The sequence below is a fragment of the Saccostrea echinata genome, unplaced genomic scaffold (assembly GCF_033153115.1).
Source record: "Saccostrea echinata isolate AGI-Se365-2 ecotype Australia unplaced genomic scaffold, CSIRO_AGI_Sech_v1 ptg000034l, whole genome shotgun sequence".
Classification (NCBI taxonomy): domain Eukaryota; kingdom Metazoa; phylum Mollusca; class Bivalvia; order Ostreida; family Ostreidae; genus Saccostrea; species Saccostrea echinata.
The window spans coordinates 324515-341564 of NW_026889783.1; the positions used below are offsets into that span (position 1 = coordinate 324515).

The 17050-nt window shown below is 33.2% G+C and overlaps 2 protein-coding genes across 2 annotated transcripts in view; both read right to left on the minus strand.

Moving 5' to 3' along the window:
- LOC133199464 (piwi-like protein 1) overlaps positions 1-7619 on the minus strand; it is a 39495-nt gene extending 31876 nt beyond the window's left edge. Inside the window, exons 1-3 of the mRNA XM_061335267.1 lie at positions 7539-7619; positions 4251-4343; positions 2588-2787 (exon numbers count right to left, since the gene is read on the minus strand). Coding sequence (XP_061191251.1) covers positions 2588-2787; positions 4251-4340 — 290 coding nt within the window. The 5' untranslated portion in view covers positions 4341-4343; positions 7539-7619. The remainder of the gene's footprint in view (positions 1-2587; positions 2788-4250; positions 4344-7538) is intronic.
- A 6659-nt stretch (positions 7620-14278) lies between these two features.
- On the minus strand, positions 14279-16559 carry LOC133199327 (adhesion G-protein coupled receptor G6-like). The gene has a single exon (XM_061335137.1). It carries the CDS (start codon positions 16505-16507, stop codon positions 14369-14371), a length of 2139 nt encoding a protein of 712 aa, XP_061191121.1. The 5' UTR covers positions 16508-16559; the 3' UTR covers positions 14279-14368.
- Positions 16560-17050: the final 491 nt, after the last annotated feature.

Here is a 17050-nt window from a genome sequence, read left to right on the forward strand (position 1 = left end):
CAACAATATTTTAATTGTGGCCTGACCAGCAGTTCTTATGTATAATTCCCAAAGGATACAGATAAGAACTGCTTGATCAGAGATGCCATAAGAGAAATGATTGAGACAGCTAGCCTTCCTACACTGAACTTATTAATTAATCTTTAACTGGATGCATGTCCACTAATTACTCCCAATGGATGAATGGATCTGCACTATCTGCTTTGTAGTTCAATTAAAATGCATATTTATGTCATTCTAAAATTAAATTTGAAAACAAAGATTTATAAAAAGAAAAAAAAATTGTAATCTTGATGCAACATTAATAAGGTTTCTGTTTGACTCTTAGATTTGTAGGGACTATCTACCATAATTAAAACTTTTTTTTTAAATACTTGATGTTTTCTTTCGTTTTTTAAGATTCAATGTCAGACTGGCTTCAAGCTGCAATTCATATGGACAAGGGGCATGCTAATTCCAATATTAGCCCCCCCCCCCCAACAGTATAATTAGTTTTAATTAATTAGTTTATTATACGATATAAAATTAGTTTATTATACAATATCAAATTAGTTTAAATCACTTTTCACCAAATTCATTTTAAAAGTTAGGCTAGCCCACAAAAACTATTTAATCCAACATGGCTGATTCCTCTGCCCAATTCCCAAGAGATATAGATAACACCTGCTTGATCAGAGATGCTCTACCAGTTAGCTCCTCACACTAAACTCATTAATTTCTCTCTAATTTGACATGCAATTTTCTGTTATCAAAATTCTCCTTGAATTGCTTGATAATTACACCCATGGGAGAGGTGGAATTTTCTCTTGTAACATTATATTTGTTATGGATTGCTGTAAAGTATATAATGAAACTAGAAATATGTCCATAGGACATGAATGCCCCGCCGAGGGTATATTAGTAATGCAACATTTTAACACAAATTGAGAAAAGTGAGGTCAAGGTCAAAGGAAAGGTCTAGGTGAAAAAATATTGATGCAGTTGAATAGCTTACATCAGTATGTATCAGCATATGAAGTTTGACACTAATTTAAGAAAAGTGATGTCAAGGTCAAAGGAAAGGTCAAGGTCAAAAAATGTTGATGCAGTTGAAAAGGTTACATCAGTATGTATTAGCATATGAAGTTTGATAAAAATATTGTGAATGGTTTCTTTAAAACTGAGCTAAACACTAATTTAAGAAAAGTGAGGTCAAGGTCAAAAGAAAGGTCAAGGTCAAAAAATATTGATGCAGTTGAATAGTTCTCATCAGTATGTATCAGCATATGAAGTTTGACACTGATTTAAGAAAAGTGAGGTCAAGGTCAAAGGAAAGGTCAAAGTCAAAAAATGTTGATGCAGTTGAATAGCTCTCATCAGTATGTATCAGCATATGAAGTTTGATAACACTATCTTGAATGGTATCTTTAAAACTGAGCTAAAACTTATTTCAGAAAAGTGAGGTCAAGGTCAAAGGAAAGGTCAAGGTAAAAAATATTGATGCAGTTGAATAGCTCTCATCATTATGTATCAACATATGAAGTTTGTTAAAAATATCTTGAATGCTTTCATTAAAACTGAGCTAAACACTAATTTAAGAAAAGTGAGGTCAAGGTCAAAAGAAAGGTCAAGGTCAAAAAACGTTGATGCAGTTGAATAGCTTACATCAGTATGTATCAACAAATGAAGTTTGATTACATTATCTTGAATGGTATCTTTAAAACTGAGCTAAACACTAATTTAAGAAAAGTGAGGTCAAGGTCAAAAGAAAGGTCAAGGTCAAAAAATGTTGATGCAGTTGAGTAGCTTACATCAGTATGCATCAACATATGAAGTTTGATTACACTACCTTGAATGGTATCTTTAAAACTGAGCTAAACACTAATTTAAGAAAAGTGAGGTCAAGGTCAAAGGAAAGGTCAAGGTCAAAAAATGTTGATGCAGTTGCATAGCTCTCATCAATATCTATCAGCATATGAAGTTTGATAAAAATATCTTGAATGGTATCTTTGAAACTGAGCTTTGAACAGAGCTAAACGCAAAGTGTGACGGAAGGACAGACGGAAGGACGGAAGGACAGAAGGATGGAAGGACGGAAGACGGACATGACAAACACTATATGCCCTGGCCATATTCATGGCGGGGCATAAAAAAAAGAAGTATTTTCTTGATTTTAACATTTTTTAATAAGGATACTGCAACACTTTTACATTTTTTGGGACTGTGTAATTTCAATAGTAAATTTAACTTAAAGGTCACAGTGACCTTGAAATAGGTTGCGACACACCTTCTACCTAAGATGCATTAACTGGCCAAGTTTGATGATTCTAAGTCTAAATTTTTCTAGTTATGAGCCGGACAGGATTTTTCAATATTTGGCCAAAGCATCTTAATTAAAGGTCAGAACGAACTACTTTTAGTGCCCAACACACCTTCTACCTAAGAAGTATCAGCTGACAAAGTTTAATAATCCTAGGCCTAACAGTATTTAAGTTATAAGCCAGACACGAGAAAAGCTAACAGTCAGACAGGCGGATGGACATGAATGCCATAATACGGCCCATCTAAAGACGGGCGTATAAAAATGAGTGACTCAACATTTTTTTATGGCCTCATTTTCTGTGGAATAGAAGTTGCATTACCTGTTGATTGTCCTCTAGACAAGGCTGGAGTTGTAGCACCTTGCAGAAGGCCCTGTAAAAAAGCCCCACGCCCCATTGATCCTCTGCCCACAGGTATACTTCCTGGACCAGCAACTGTGGTGGGTACTGCTGGAGGAGGTGCTGGGGCATCACCTGATGGTGCTGGCTTCTTCTAAACCATAAATAAAGACTTTAAGACAGTTCCTTTAAATCATTCATCAACAAATTTTAACACTTTTACACATTACATCAGAGATTTTCTTACATAGATTGTGCATTCAGCAAATTTTGAATTGCTTCGGTTAGTAGGCATCTGATCCCCTGACAAAGAATGCAAGGATCTAAATATACAAATTTTAGCTTTTATTTCCACACTTTGAAGTTTGTTTTCCCATTTAGGGTTGTGCTTCATATGAAAAGTGCTTTACTTTACCAAATTCCCCATTGTACTTTAGCAACTGACTGTTTTGAATTTGTAAGTTTGTCCTGTATTGTGGAGAGGACTTATACAGTACAAGTCGTTTTTTATCATACCGGTTTTATATCATACTTCTTTTTTTTATCATAGATATTTGAAACACAAAACCATTTCTTAATAATTCATTGTAAATTTCGTCTGTTATTATCATAGATAAAAGTGTACACTTCGCTTACTATAATAGAAAATTATCGTCCGTAATATTTTTTTCACACCTTGGGACAATCAACAAAACAAAAGATAACACCTATCTACACCTGTGGTTCATGCACTGTCCCTTGTCTATACACAACAGCTTGATTGGGGAGATTAGTCACACTTCAGTGCACTTACCTGAGTGATTGATACGAAGTTTGTTTATTTTACAAAGTAGATTACATAACAACACAAAACCATTCGCAATCTTATTTTCTTCTTTTGTTAAAATCCTGAATTGTACATTGATAATAAATGTGTTTTACCAAATGTGTTGAAACTAAATTTTGTGTCAATTAACCCAGTGACCTATGTACTAACGTTAGTATATATTGGTCCCTGATTAACCCAAGCTTTCTTACGCTTGTTGCCTGATCAATGTTCATAATAAATTACATTTATAAAACTGCCCCATTAATTAAGAAGTGATTTTTTTATGTCTACTTTAGTTGAATAAAAGAAATGAATAAAAAAATGAAATATTGGTAGTTTGAATTGATCATATATTTAAAAATGAAAGTAGATCAAAATGAAAATAAACAAGATGGATGCCAAGAGATCTAGAAGACAGGTCGAAGTTCTTTTAGTTCTAGAGAGTTTGAAGAGTATTAAGCTTTATTTAAGTGAATTTCTTTATTACAAAAAGTTAAACAGTAAGTAAATATTGAGAAATGATTTTCAAAAAAACTACAAAAAATTGAAATTACATGTAACATAACATGTATAATATAAATACATCCAATAATTTATACAAACGTCATTTCATGTCAGACGTCTGACATGAATTTCAGCCGACTATGGTTATTATAAAAGTCGCTTATTATAAAGTTTTGGCCTGACAAATAAAGTTTGATAATAAATGCATTGTACTGTATAGGCAGTGCCTGCTGTTCAATCCAGTTATGTATAATCATAATAAAATATTGTTTAAAAAAATAAGTTTGTTCTTCACTCACCTCATCTTGTTCTCCTGGCTTTCTGATAGGCTGATTTAGTGCCTGCAGAAGAGCTGCACCTCGCCCGCCTCTTCCAAATCCTGTTGCCATTCACTAAGCAATAAAAACTTGAATCAAACTAATGTTATATGTAATGTTACTCACAATCTTTGGCAAAAATTAATCTCTGTATCTTTATAATAAACTCTTACATCAAAGTTGACATTCAAAAATGAAGACATTACCTCACCAGTCAGCACACCAAATTACTGATAATTACTTCAAAATTGATCAAATGACCATATTAATTCCAATTACTGTAAAATCCCTTTTAACCACCCATGACCCTGTAAGTGCCCCTCTAGGACTTTTTCAATTGTCGAGCAATAAGAGCCCCCCATACTGCGATTACAAATATCTAGAAACATATAGAATTTGAAGAAAGTGAAAATAAAACTGTTAGTGTTATTGGGTATTTCCTATATAAAGTATTTCGGAAAGTGAAAGATTCTTAAAACCATCTAAACATTATGTATTTCTGAAAGTGAGAGTTATCTACTATTTGTTCTCCTTGTGTATTCTCTACTTTTTTTCAGTGGAAAAATAAATCATTGAGCATAATTTGGGTGGATTATCTTATGGTAAAGGAGAGTAAGACAAATATTTAGTGGTTCTCTGAATTAAACTTTTTTTTCAAAAGATTTCTTGAAGTTAAAATATGACATTAAAATAACCGCCCCCTTTTCGCAATTTACTGTAATGCATGTACCAACAATATTACATTAATTCACAAAATATTTTATCTATAAAATAAAACTGTTTTAAAAACTTCTTAAACCTTTTTTTTTCAAGGAATACTAATTTCAGCTTACTTTGGAATTTGTGTCTTTTTATTGATTCTATTAATCGCTCATGTGATCATATATGCATGTGAAAATATAGTGTACTTCCTTAAACAGCACATTTAAAGGGGAAAAATATTCTATGGAATAGCTAGAATAATCTGTGTATTTAGGACAGCTCACAGGCTCTGAACACAGATATGATGCTCCCATATTCAATGTAGCAGAAAATTGCAGAATTGCTCCAATACAATTTTGGGGGAAACAAGTGAAATGGCATTGAAAATAAACATCAAATCAATTACAACAAACCTTTTTGAGAATCTGGAAATTGCAGAATTGCTCCCAAACAATTTTGGGGGAAACAAGTGAAATGGTATTGAAAATAAACACCAAATCAATTATAACAAACCTTTTTGAGAATCTGGATACCATCCACTCAAAAAGTTAACCCACATATTAAATGGAAATTTCAACACATTTTCTCAATGTTTTTTTTCTTCCATTTCAAATTGATCTGCCATGTTGAAATTCAAAACTCTATTGTTGATAGTTTATTTGAGTTATCGCCCTTGTTTATTTTGCTAATTGTCAATACACAGCACCCATTCTATTATGAAACAGGGTTAGTAGGACATTATCATTTTAACATTAGAACTTTCTATCTGTGTCTACAAAATTCAGAGAGGAGATTCAATGTTTTGTAGTTGGATATGGAATTTTTTTCATGAGTGGGACACTGGGACAGGATTTTTTGGTTCATATTTTCACAAGTGCTAAGCACAAGTGAAAATATCAAAAATCCTCTCTCACACATTAAAAATAATCCACATTCAACTACAAAACTAGCTGCAATAATGTAGCCCTCTCCCTTTTTTTTTTTTTTTCCTGGGAGAGGGCTACAACTCCTTAGGATCTCCGTAATGGTGCAAGTGCGGGAGTGATTCACTCCCGCACGGATTTCGGATTAAATTATCAGTAAATGGCTATTTAATTAACATTTCTTACCTGAACTCCAAAAATGTAGTTATGCAAAACATAAATCAATCCAAACATACACAGAACAATCCATATATCGGTTATTTTTCGTGTATGTCAACATCACAACTTGAATTTATCCGCCATGTTTACTGACCTTGATCGATCTTATTTTGGGACAGCCAATGAGACTAGGGATCTTTAGGGAGCGGATCTCTGTAGGAATTACCTTATTTTAAGCAAAAATATCGCTGTTTACGAAAAAATGTCACATGGAATAGTTTTATTTATCAATATTTAGTGATGCCATACAGCACAATCATTTAGTAGCCTAACCCCGAAAAACTACTTTACAAAGTAATTTATAATTTTCAAGCGCAAGTCTCAGTGCATCACGCGAGAACTGTCATGGCTTCTGATAAGAGCGACTGGGAAACGAGCAGATTTATTTTATCTGGTTTTCGCGTTTAACGGGCAGTGACAGTGAATAAAAATTTCGCCTTTTTAGAAGTAAGTTGAATGTAAAAACAATTTATTTTGCCTGCATTCGCCCGTATTTAAAAAATATATTTTGCACCATTACAGAGATGTTGTGGAATTGTAGCCCTCTCCAGAAAATATCAGATAAAAAAATCGGAGAGGGCTACATTATTGCAGCTACTACAAAACATAAAAATTTCTGTTTATTACATTTTTCTTTTTCTCTTTGCCTCAGTCTTTTTGCAACACAGTGTCATAGACTGCGGCATCATTGCTGAATGGTTGAGATGTCATAACTAATTAGGCGATTGAGAGATTGAAAACATTGTAAATATGCATTTCAACAATATACTTGGGAAAAACTGGCAGATGAAGTCTCTGTCAGGATGGTTTATTTACTCTCTCTTCTTATAACAGACCATGGAGTATATTTTTAGAAACTGTTTATGAAGCCAGAAGGGAAGGAAAATCTTGAGTTTTGCCGCACTTCTTATATTCTTTCACACTGTGACAGAATATCACTTTTATTCAATAAATTGCATAACAGTTACATTGCATTACCCAGCTCTGTAATGACTGACCACTTTTAATCTATCTGGCTAATTTTTATGTCTACTATCACATATTTTTCCCACTACTCACACAACTATAACCCAAACAAGGAATAGAAGCACCTCGTGTTATAGTTATTATAGAATCTATAAATAACTAATATAAACACAACGATTTTGGAGCAAATTAAAGTTTTTTTTACACGGCTACATCATGATATTTGCATACATCCAGAAACAGAGACGTTGAAATGCTCCATTTCTGCCTTCTAAATACATTAATAATTACGAAAAGAATGAATTTTTATAATAAATACAGATGCAACCCTTTCACAATATTGTCGTCTGCAAAAATAAATATTTATCATCAATTTACATCAAATAGTATTTTCACCCAGTTTAAAATTAATTACCTTAATTATATTCAAACATGCATATGATTTATTATTGTGTCTTACCAATATTTTCCCTACAATTTGCTAAAATTTCAAACTTCGAGAAAACTGTCACGCATCCTCGCGCTAAGTCTCGCTTTCAAGTATGAAAGAAACCCGGATGAGGGGCACTAAACACCGAAAAGCCATAAACAAAGAGGAAGGGCACTGAAGGTAAATCTTCACTCTGTCCACTCATAACCACATGAAATTTTGCTATAACTCTAATGATTTTACCCGAAAAGAAATTTAGTTTATAATTAAAAAATACACATAATACCAGCATAATTTACGACCAGAAATTGATGTGAAAGTAAAATAAAAATAATAAGATGGTGTACCCCTTTTAAAAGCTCCTGAATTTTTGTAGTCGCAGGGGGGCAAGTGCCCCCACTCAAAAAAAAAAATCATTAAACCAGGGACCTATATACTATGGTCCCTGATAAAACTATGTGATATTGCCATTTAAGGAAGTTTTTTTTTTATTAGAACGTGTATCATTTTAATCAGACATTGAGTTTTTATTTTCATTTTAATTAATTATACCTCAAAAATATCCTAAACTAATTAACTATATTGAACTTCTTTCTAGTATACATCAGTGTTCGAAACACCTCTGGCTCAGAACTTTTACAGTAGCTATCACAAGACGTCGGATAGTCCGAAATATCTGACGTTTTCCTGGCTTTTTTATTATTTTTATATTTTACGTGTTAGCCAGGCACGTAAAATATAAAAATAGTAAAAAAGCCAGGAAAACGTCAGATATTTCAGACTAGACGTCGGAATGCAAAATTTGTGATGAAAAAAATCCAAAATGACCAATGAGTGACATCCATTAGATATTATATACAACCAAAGGAATAATCACTGAGTGAGTATCGTGTAACTGAAGCCCCGTTCTTGTGTGCCCATTTACTCACAGGTGTAAATTTCACACATATGCAAATTTTACTCCTGTTGTGTAAATGTCAGTCGTATTTCCAGGGCCGTCCTCAAGCTATATATTTTTTTCCAGACCCTTTCCTTTTTTTTTTGCCCTAAAAACGGCCCATTCCACCTCCTATACATCCCCAGATTTCTAAGCTGGCACCACTTGCGTAAACTTAGTAACCTGTGGCATACTTTTGCATACTAACATCGAAATAAGAGTTGTACTTTCGAATATTTATTTTAATTTCATTTTATTGTGCTTTTTAATTTTTTTTTTTAATTTACTATAGTTAATTTTTTATTGCGTATTTTATTTCATATTGATTATTAGGAGTATACAGAATTAGACCACCCCCACCTTAAAAAAAATTAAAAATAAAATTTAAAAAAAAATTGAAAGGCCCCTTAATATTGTTCTGTGAAGAACTGGAACTTCTAGTTTTTATTTTTAATCTGGAATCTGGACAAGTTTTTGATTCTTTCCTCAAAGCTGCTGACATTATTTGCCGTAAATTGCGCTTTGATTAAGTTCATCGAAAAAAATCCACAAATTTCCCCAATGATTTTCGAGTGTTCTTTTATGAGGAGATGCATTAGCACCGACGGCCTTGTACATGCACTATATCAAACTGTATGAAAATCGGTATGACGTTGGCAACTTCCAAGTATTATGTCAATACATGATTTTCATAAGGCATTTGACAGTGTTGTTCATAATGGTTTGAAATTGAAACTACTGCAATACAATGTTGGAAATAAAATTTATAACATTGTAAATGATATGTATACATGAAAAGTGAAGCATGTGTCAAGTATGGAAATCTTCTTACTTCTTCATTTCCTATCAAATTAGGTGTACGTCAGGGAGATAACTTGAGTCCAACTTTATTTAAAATGTTTATAAATGATTTGCCATCATATTTACAAGGCTGTTTAGACTCTGTCATGTTACACTCGAAAAGTATAGACTGTTTGATGTATGCAGATGATATAGTAATTTTTTCATCAACACCTGAAGGACTACAGCAAAAGCTAAATTCTTTAGAAAAGTATTGTGATGATTGGGGTATGAAAGTAAATTCTAATAAAACGAAAATTATTATATTTAACAAAGCTGGGAGAACAATCAATCATAAATTTCACTACAAAAATTTCAATATTGAATGTGTATCTAGTTATAAATATCTAGGCATCTATTTCACAGCCTCGGGGACTTTCTCTATGGCAAAAAATGAGTTATACAAAAAGGGACTTAAAGCTTTTTTCAAGTTACGAAAAGACATCCTTAGCTTAAATCCTGGGATATCCACTAGCCTCAATGTCTTTGATCACACAATTAAGCCTATATTAATTTACGGCTCAGAAATATGGGGAATATTTAATGTTAATAATTCAAAAATAAAGCAATCTAATCAAATATTGATGCAACTATGCTATAAAAACTTTAGAGGAGAAAATTTACACATCAAGTTCTGTAAAACTATACTAGGTTTGAATAGGAAAAGTACGAACCATGCCTCTCTTTCAGAATTAGGTAGATATCCTTTGCATTATGATATTATCAACATGTTACTTAAATATTGCTACAGATTAGAAAATTTAAATTCAGATTTCCCTTTACTAAAAGATGCATTTATATGTAGTAAGGAACTTCATTTCGCCCAAAAAACAACTTGGTACTCCTCAATAGAAAAATTACTAAAAATTCTTGATATCCCAAACATAATGTCCTATACTAAGAGTAATTTTATGAATTCATTAAAACAATCCATGAATAAAAAATACTCACTTGATTGGCAACACTCAAATGAAACACTAAAAGAGGGCAAACTTGTCACTTATTTATTTCTGAAGAACAATTTTAGATTGGAAAAATATCTAATTTTATTAAAACCTGAATACAGAAAACCAATATGTAGATTACGTGTATCAGCGCACAGACTTTTCATAGAATTAGGCAGATATAATAACACACCCAGATCAGAAAGAATATGTAAAAATTGTACGCTTAATCAAATTGAAGATGAAGAACATTTCCTTATTCACTGTAGCAAATTTACAAAGGAAAAAGAAGACCTATTTAACCTGATCTCATCTAAAGTAAAACATTTTACAGATTTGCCTGATAAACAAAAAATATTCTGGATTCTAAATTGCGAAGAACTAGATATACTAAACTCTCTTGGAAGATTTTTACAAAAAACATTACCATAAATTTTAGGAATGTAACTTTTTTTTTTTTTTTTTTTTTTTTTTTTTTATTAATTATGTAAAAGTATGATACTTTCAAGTATATGGTTTAGTAATGTATGCATATATATATGATGTACTGTATATATACCTATAAAACAAGTCTTAAATATATTTTGGGTATTCCCCTACTTGTATGTCTTTTCTATCAATCAAGCAATTCTTTCCCTCTTATGTATATGTATATTGTATTTCGTGTGTATGATCATAATCTTTATGTACATTTTAACAATGTTCTTTCTTTTTGCCCCATGAGGGCCCTTAATTGGTCAATAAACGAATTGAATTGTACTTGTTTAGGTTTTCTAATAGTTCTGCAACTCAATGCTTCCATGCATCGCCGCAAGCCATGGGTTTTGTGTCCATTCTATTTCCACAAACCCGGTTTGTGGAAATAGAATGGATACAAAACCCGTGGCTTGCGACGATGAATGCCTCCCGGCCCCATGTACTTATTAAGTACTTATTAACAACTGATACTTAAGATAATATCTAGACTTATGGATACAACAGAAGGTCAATATACGCTATACATGCGCTAGAATACATCGGGTGCAAAAATAATGTGTGAATATAAACGGGACTTTAGAGTTTCCTGCATGTAGTTTTTAAATTATTTCTAATTTTTTATTTATTCATTCATTTATTTATTTATTTATTTATTTATTTATTTATTTATTATTATTTTTTTGCAAGAGTTAAAAAGCATAGCCCACATGTGCACACATGATTACATGTGCACACATGATTTTTATACATGCAGATACTCAATATAATGCATTAAATTCCATGCAGTGCACGTGGATTAGATGCCATCCAAAACATGATTGACAATATGCATCACAAGATGTAACATCGATCTATGAATAACTAGTCAAGGTAAGATTTGCAGGATATCTATTCTAGATTGCTTACGAACTTCAAAAACATATACTTGATCACTCATTCAGAAAATGTATAGGTCACAAGCATCATCCGAAACATGAGTGGTAAAATGTATCTCAAGACGCGAAATTTATGACACACTGCTCTGAAGGTATAGGACTTGCATTTCCTTGGGAATGGACCTGATCAATTTACCCAACTACGTGATCACTCATCAACAAAACATAGTCAGAGTCAGGAAGGATTGGTAGCAAGCATCCCTAGATACCTCATCCCTGCAAGTATGGTCTATATAGGCAAAGCTTATAATTACAATCTAGCCTACCTGATTACTTATCCAGAAAATACAAATCAAAAGTTTGACTGACAGTAAAATCTCCCTAGATGCTACAAGTGTACATTGGTCAAGGTAGGACCTTTACTAAACAGTGTAAAAACATCCTTCTGATAATTCGTCCAGAAAACATGGATCACATGGTATCTTAATCATAATCTAAATATGCATCCTTATTCTCATCATCCATTTAATTTTAAGTTTGGTCATCGTATCACGACTTTCCCTAAAAATATCACGATAATATCATATTTTTTACACGCAATTTTTACTATATATAATTTTTAATAAATATCCATAATTTTTCTTAAAATATGCTCGAAAAACATAACTTCACATTTTTCATTTTTATTTACATAATACCGGTATAAATCATGTTTAGATGCTAGAATGCGAGTCTTTTAGCTTCTTTCATTAGAAAGTGTGAATTTAAAAAACAAACCAAAAAGATCTAAATTGAACTTTTCTTAAGATGGTGGTACTGTAGGGGGAAATATTTCAATATTTATCTATGTTCAATCTATGGGGGGGGGGGTGCATATTGACTGCTTTTCTACGAGTCGATGTTATTTCATGGTCATAATTACCCTTCTAGTTTAGAAATACCGGTATTAGGTATCTGGTACTACCGGGTACATGGTCAAAATTACCTCTCTATTATAGACATATCAGGTATCTGGTACTACCGGGTACATGGTCAAAATTACCTTTCTAGTATAGACATATCAGGTATCTGGTACTACCGGGTTCATGGTCAAAATTACCTTTCTAGTATAGACATATCAGGTATCTGGTACTACCGGGTACATGGTCAAAATTACCTCTCTATTATAGACATATCAGGTATCTGGTACTACCGGGTACATGGTCAAAATTACCTTTCTAGTATAGACATATCAGGTATCTGGTACTACTTGGATGAAATAAGAAGATAACGATCAGTATTCAGTCTCGAAAGTCCAATGAAACGATACAAATTTGGAGCAGAGCAAACACGGACCTAAAAATTTAGAGGTGGGATCAGGTGCCATGGAGGAGTGAGCATCCCCTGCCGATCGGTCACACTCGCCATGTTCTCTTTGTCATGATAGGGGGAAAACTGAAAAATCCGTAGACAGTTCGGTGTATAAATAATGGCCTAACAATTAGTTTGAAAAACGTCAGTCAGCATTTGACTCAATGATAGGTTGTATGTGCTGACAAGGTCATTGTATCGACCATAAAACTTGAAATGGATCCACATTCTGATTCCCGAACCCATCTTTAAAAGGATTAAGAAATTAAGTATATCAAATCCGTGCAAAAATTCTGCAAGTTCTGCAAGTACGGGCCTGTTCAAGATTCTTCTACAAGTTTCAAACGGTGAAAAAAATCTTAATTAAATCGCTATTAGTTTTTATAATTATGGATTAAGATGATGTTTGTTTATTTTAAATCTGTTATCCCTTAAAACGGGGGGGGGGGGGGGTATTTTGTTTTGCGGTCTAAAAATTTAAAACTTTGAGAAAAAAATCTTTCAAGGGATGATAGATTAAAACAATTATTAAAACTATTTGAAATATTATTTTTCATAATTTAAAATATTACCAAGAATTCACAGAGGAGAATATTGACAGAGGTGTATGTGGGAACGACAACTCTGGATAGAGAATACCAGTCTCTAACCAGATGGCGCGTTACAGCAGCACTATGGCTTTTGTAAGAATTGATCGAATTCAGCAAGCTATAGCTACAGCACTATTTATGTTCTATTTACATTCATTAAAAATCCATATTAAAGAATACCATTACCTTGTTGATCTGCAAGGGTGATTTGTGTATTAACAATCAATATAAAGATTAATTTAAGCTAAAATCACACTGTCTATATGGTCAAATTTTAAAAAAGCAAATGATTAAATGAATAAATATGGATATACTAGTAAGCCATTATTATCATTAAATTTTCAAATAATCAATATAAAATTTCAATATTGGCAGGGTGCTGTTAAATTAAAAGGCATACGAATTATTAGAGTTGTTGCCATTGCTATTAAAATTAAGGGATGTTTACTCCTCCATGACACCTGATCCCATCTCTCATGTTTAAGAGGTCTGTATTTTCTCTGCTCCCAATTTGTATTGTTCAGTGGACTTTTGAGTTTGATTGCTGTTCATTATCTTCATATTTTATCTAAAAATCAAATATTTCTTTTTAAATCATAGGACGAAAAACGCTTGGACTGTTTGGACTTGTTCGATGCATGTCCATGATTTACAATTAAGACTGTTCATTAAGAAACAAAGTTATGTTTCTATTTAATAACAAAGAAAAATCACAACATGTTTGCGAGAATAACAAAAAATATGACTATAATAAGTATTTTTACTTTGGAGTTGTTTTCATTTACATATTTTAAAGTTCAAAATACATTTTAAATACTGGAATCACTTCCTCCAGGATATGTTTCTATCAGATCGGTTCTGTAGCTTTGTACTTCCGTAACACATGGTTCCTATACTCTTCACTCTCTGACTTAGAATTCATAGATTTTGTCAAAGTGAAGGACCTGGTGTTTGAATAAAAAGAAGTGGCACCATCTCGTACAATTCGAAATACTTTTTTTGTACAAACAAAAAACACCGCAATAAAAAAGCCTTGTAAAGTATTAAAGAAGATAAACAAATACCATGTCACCACGTGGTTTGTTACTGATGCAAGGAATCCAAAACACCAGGTTAACCCCATCACAACCGAAAGCTTAATATAAATAAATAACTTACAAGCATCTTTTTTCTGTAGAACTCGTGACGTCTTCTTAGATGAAGTGTGTATGCTTTTAGCAGACACAATGAAGAAAATGATATTTGAAAGCAACAGAATTGCAATAGGAACCAAGAAGAAAACAAGCAGACCCCGGCTGTTTGAAATCCAACAGAAGCCTCTGCCATACGCGGGTCTGAGGCTGGAATCTGAAGTGTAATTAACCAAGGTCGCAGTCCCAACAACAATGAAAGTACCTAACCACGCATAGATCGAGTAGAATCGGAAACGCTTCGAGGTACTTCCCCTTTCACCCAAATTTATAAAACCCTTTGAAAACGTGAAAAATATGTCGAAAGACATGACATTCATCCAGAAAAAGGCTGCAAGAAAGGAAAAGTGTGTAAAAATTGAAAGGGCCTCACATAAACTTTGATTTTTTATCTCAAAGATAAATGGCGCCAGTAGAAATAACAATTGAGCCACGAGCAAGGATGCCATTAGACACATGAGATTTTTACCAGGTACATTGTGTAATTTTGAGGAACAAAAGTAAACAATAAGGCATACAAAAAGACACGTTATAGACAAAATTCCACCAATGAAAGACAAAAGGCTTTCCTCTTTTGAAAAATCGGTTGTCAGTCTCGTGTTGATCAATGGATCATCAATTTTGCTTTCGTTTATGCAAACGTATGCAACTGTTTCATTTTTCTCCAAGGTAAAATTAGTGATCGTTCTACTCAGAGAAAAAACGAAAATTGAAGAAGAATTTACTTTTTTAAACTCATTCTGGCGAAAAAGCCTAGAGATGCACGAGGTGATGTTTGGGTCGTTTGTGAATCCCTCCTTCAATAAACATTTACCATTTTGATAAATAAATGGAGGTTTGCACACAATCTTGTAACACTGGTCGGTAAATGGATCCAGCAAATGGTTCCTGTCGCAGATGGAGGATAGGGGGCTTGTACTTTCGTTCTGTACTGAAGATCTGAATCGCGTCTCTGACAATTCCTGCTTACTATTCAAATCAAATAGAACTCTGTAACTGAAGTTGTAAATTTTTCGTTTTGTTTTACTAGGAATCAATTGTGAAGACTTAAAGTTGCATGTCAGGTTAAGTTCAGGAAAATTTTGACATCTTGCACAATCGGTGTTTCGATAGGCTATGTTCAATCCGAATACCGGTGCATAATTTCCGAATTTACATGACGTCATTAGAATTTCATTTTGGCAACTCTCTGCCGTTGTGATAGGAAAACAAGTCCTTTGCGTTAAGTTTCCCTTAGGAGGGGAATAAGTTACACGGCAATTGGTATCATTTAATAATAACGAAACTTTTAATTTTTCTGGCAAAGTATACTTCCATTTACATAGGATCCCAGGGTTCCATATTACGTAATTATCTACATTACACAACGCGCAATACATGTTTTTATATAGAAATCCCGACTTTTGCCCACTGACTGGAATACGTTCAAAAACATCACTCCCGCTTACATTTTCACACTTGTTTTTTAGTTCTGTATCAGCACCACGGGGACACGAATTGACAATGTATATGAAGTTCTCAGGGTCAATATCCTCTCGATACTCGCACGTGAATTTAGGAATCACTTTGGCTTTTTCCGGTTTTTCGTTCACATCTCCAGGACAACAATCCCCGTACACGACACAATCAGTGTCACACCGACAGTTGTCCGGGAGGGTGACGTTCCCTCCACACCTGTAGGTGCTCATGCAGTACTCTTGTTCGAGAGCCTGAAAACTATTAGGAAATTCCTTTGGGTCCAAATCGCATAGGACACAACAAAACACCGTTACATTAAAAAATAATGTGATTTTCATTTCCCAGGAATTATTAATGAATGGAGAGCGAGAGGGGCAGTGTAGCAGGAAACATATGTACTCAGCTTAAAAATTTGGCGCATTTTACAATGAGCTCAAGGAGATTATATATATACATTCTGAAAAGTGTTTATGCTGTCATGTGATACAAACTTTATGAACAGTGGGAAGTAGAGAGGCTCGCTAGCCGTATTTGGTCAAAGGTCCACCTTCTGTGATTATACGTCTATAAACAATGAAGTAATCTCTTTAAAATGACTTTGACTGAACTCTGTACTTTACATTAAGTACCAAATCCAGTACAAGTTCAATTAACGTTTGTTTGTTTTCACCGATCTTTTTATTTTAAGCATAAACTCGTAAAAGGAGGTCTTTTGTCTCAGAACACAGCAAATATTTGCTTGCTTAATTTCATTGTGGGATGTAAAGACGAAAATAAAACAATTAGAAATAGAACAAAAGACGATTTTGTTAGTTATATTTAAAGGACACCGTTTCCATCCATTAATGTTTGGTAATTTTGTAATACGTAGAGGTTAATTA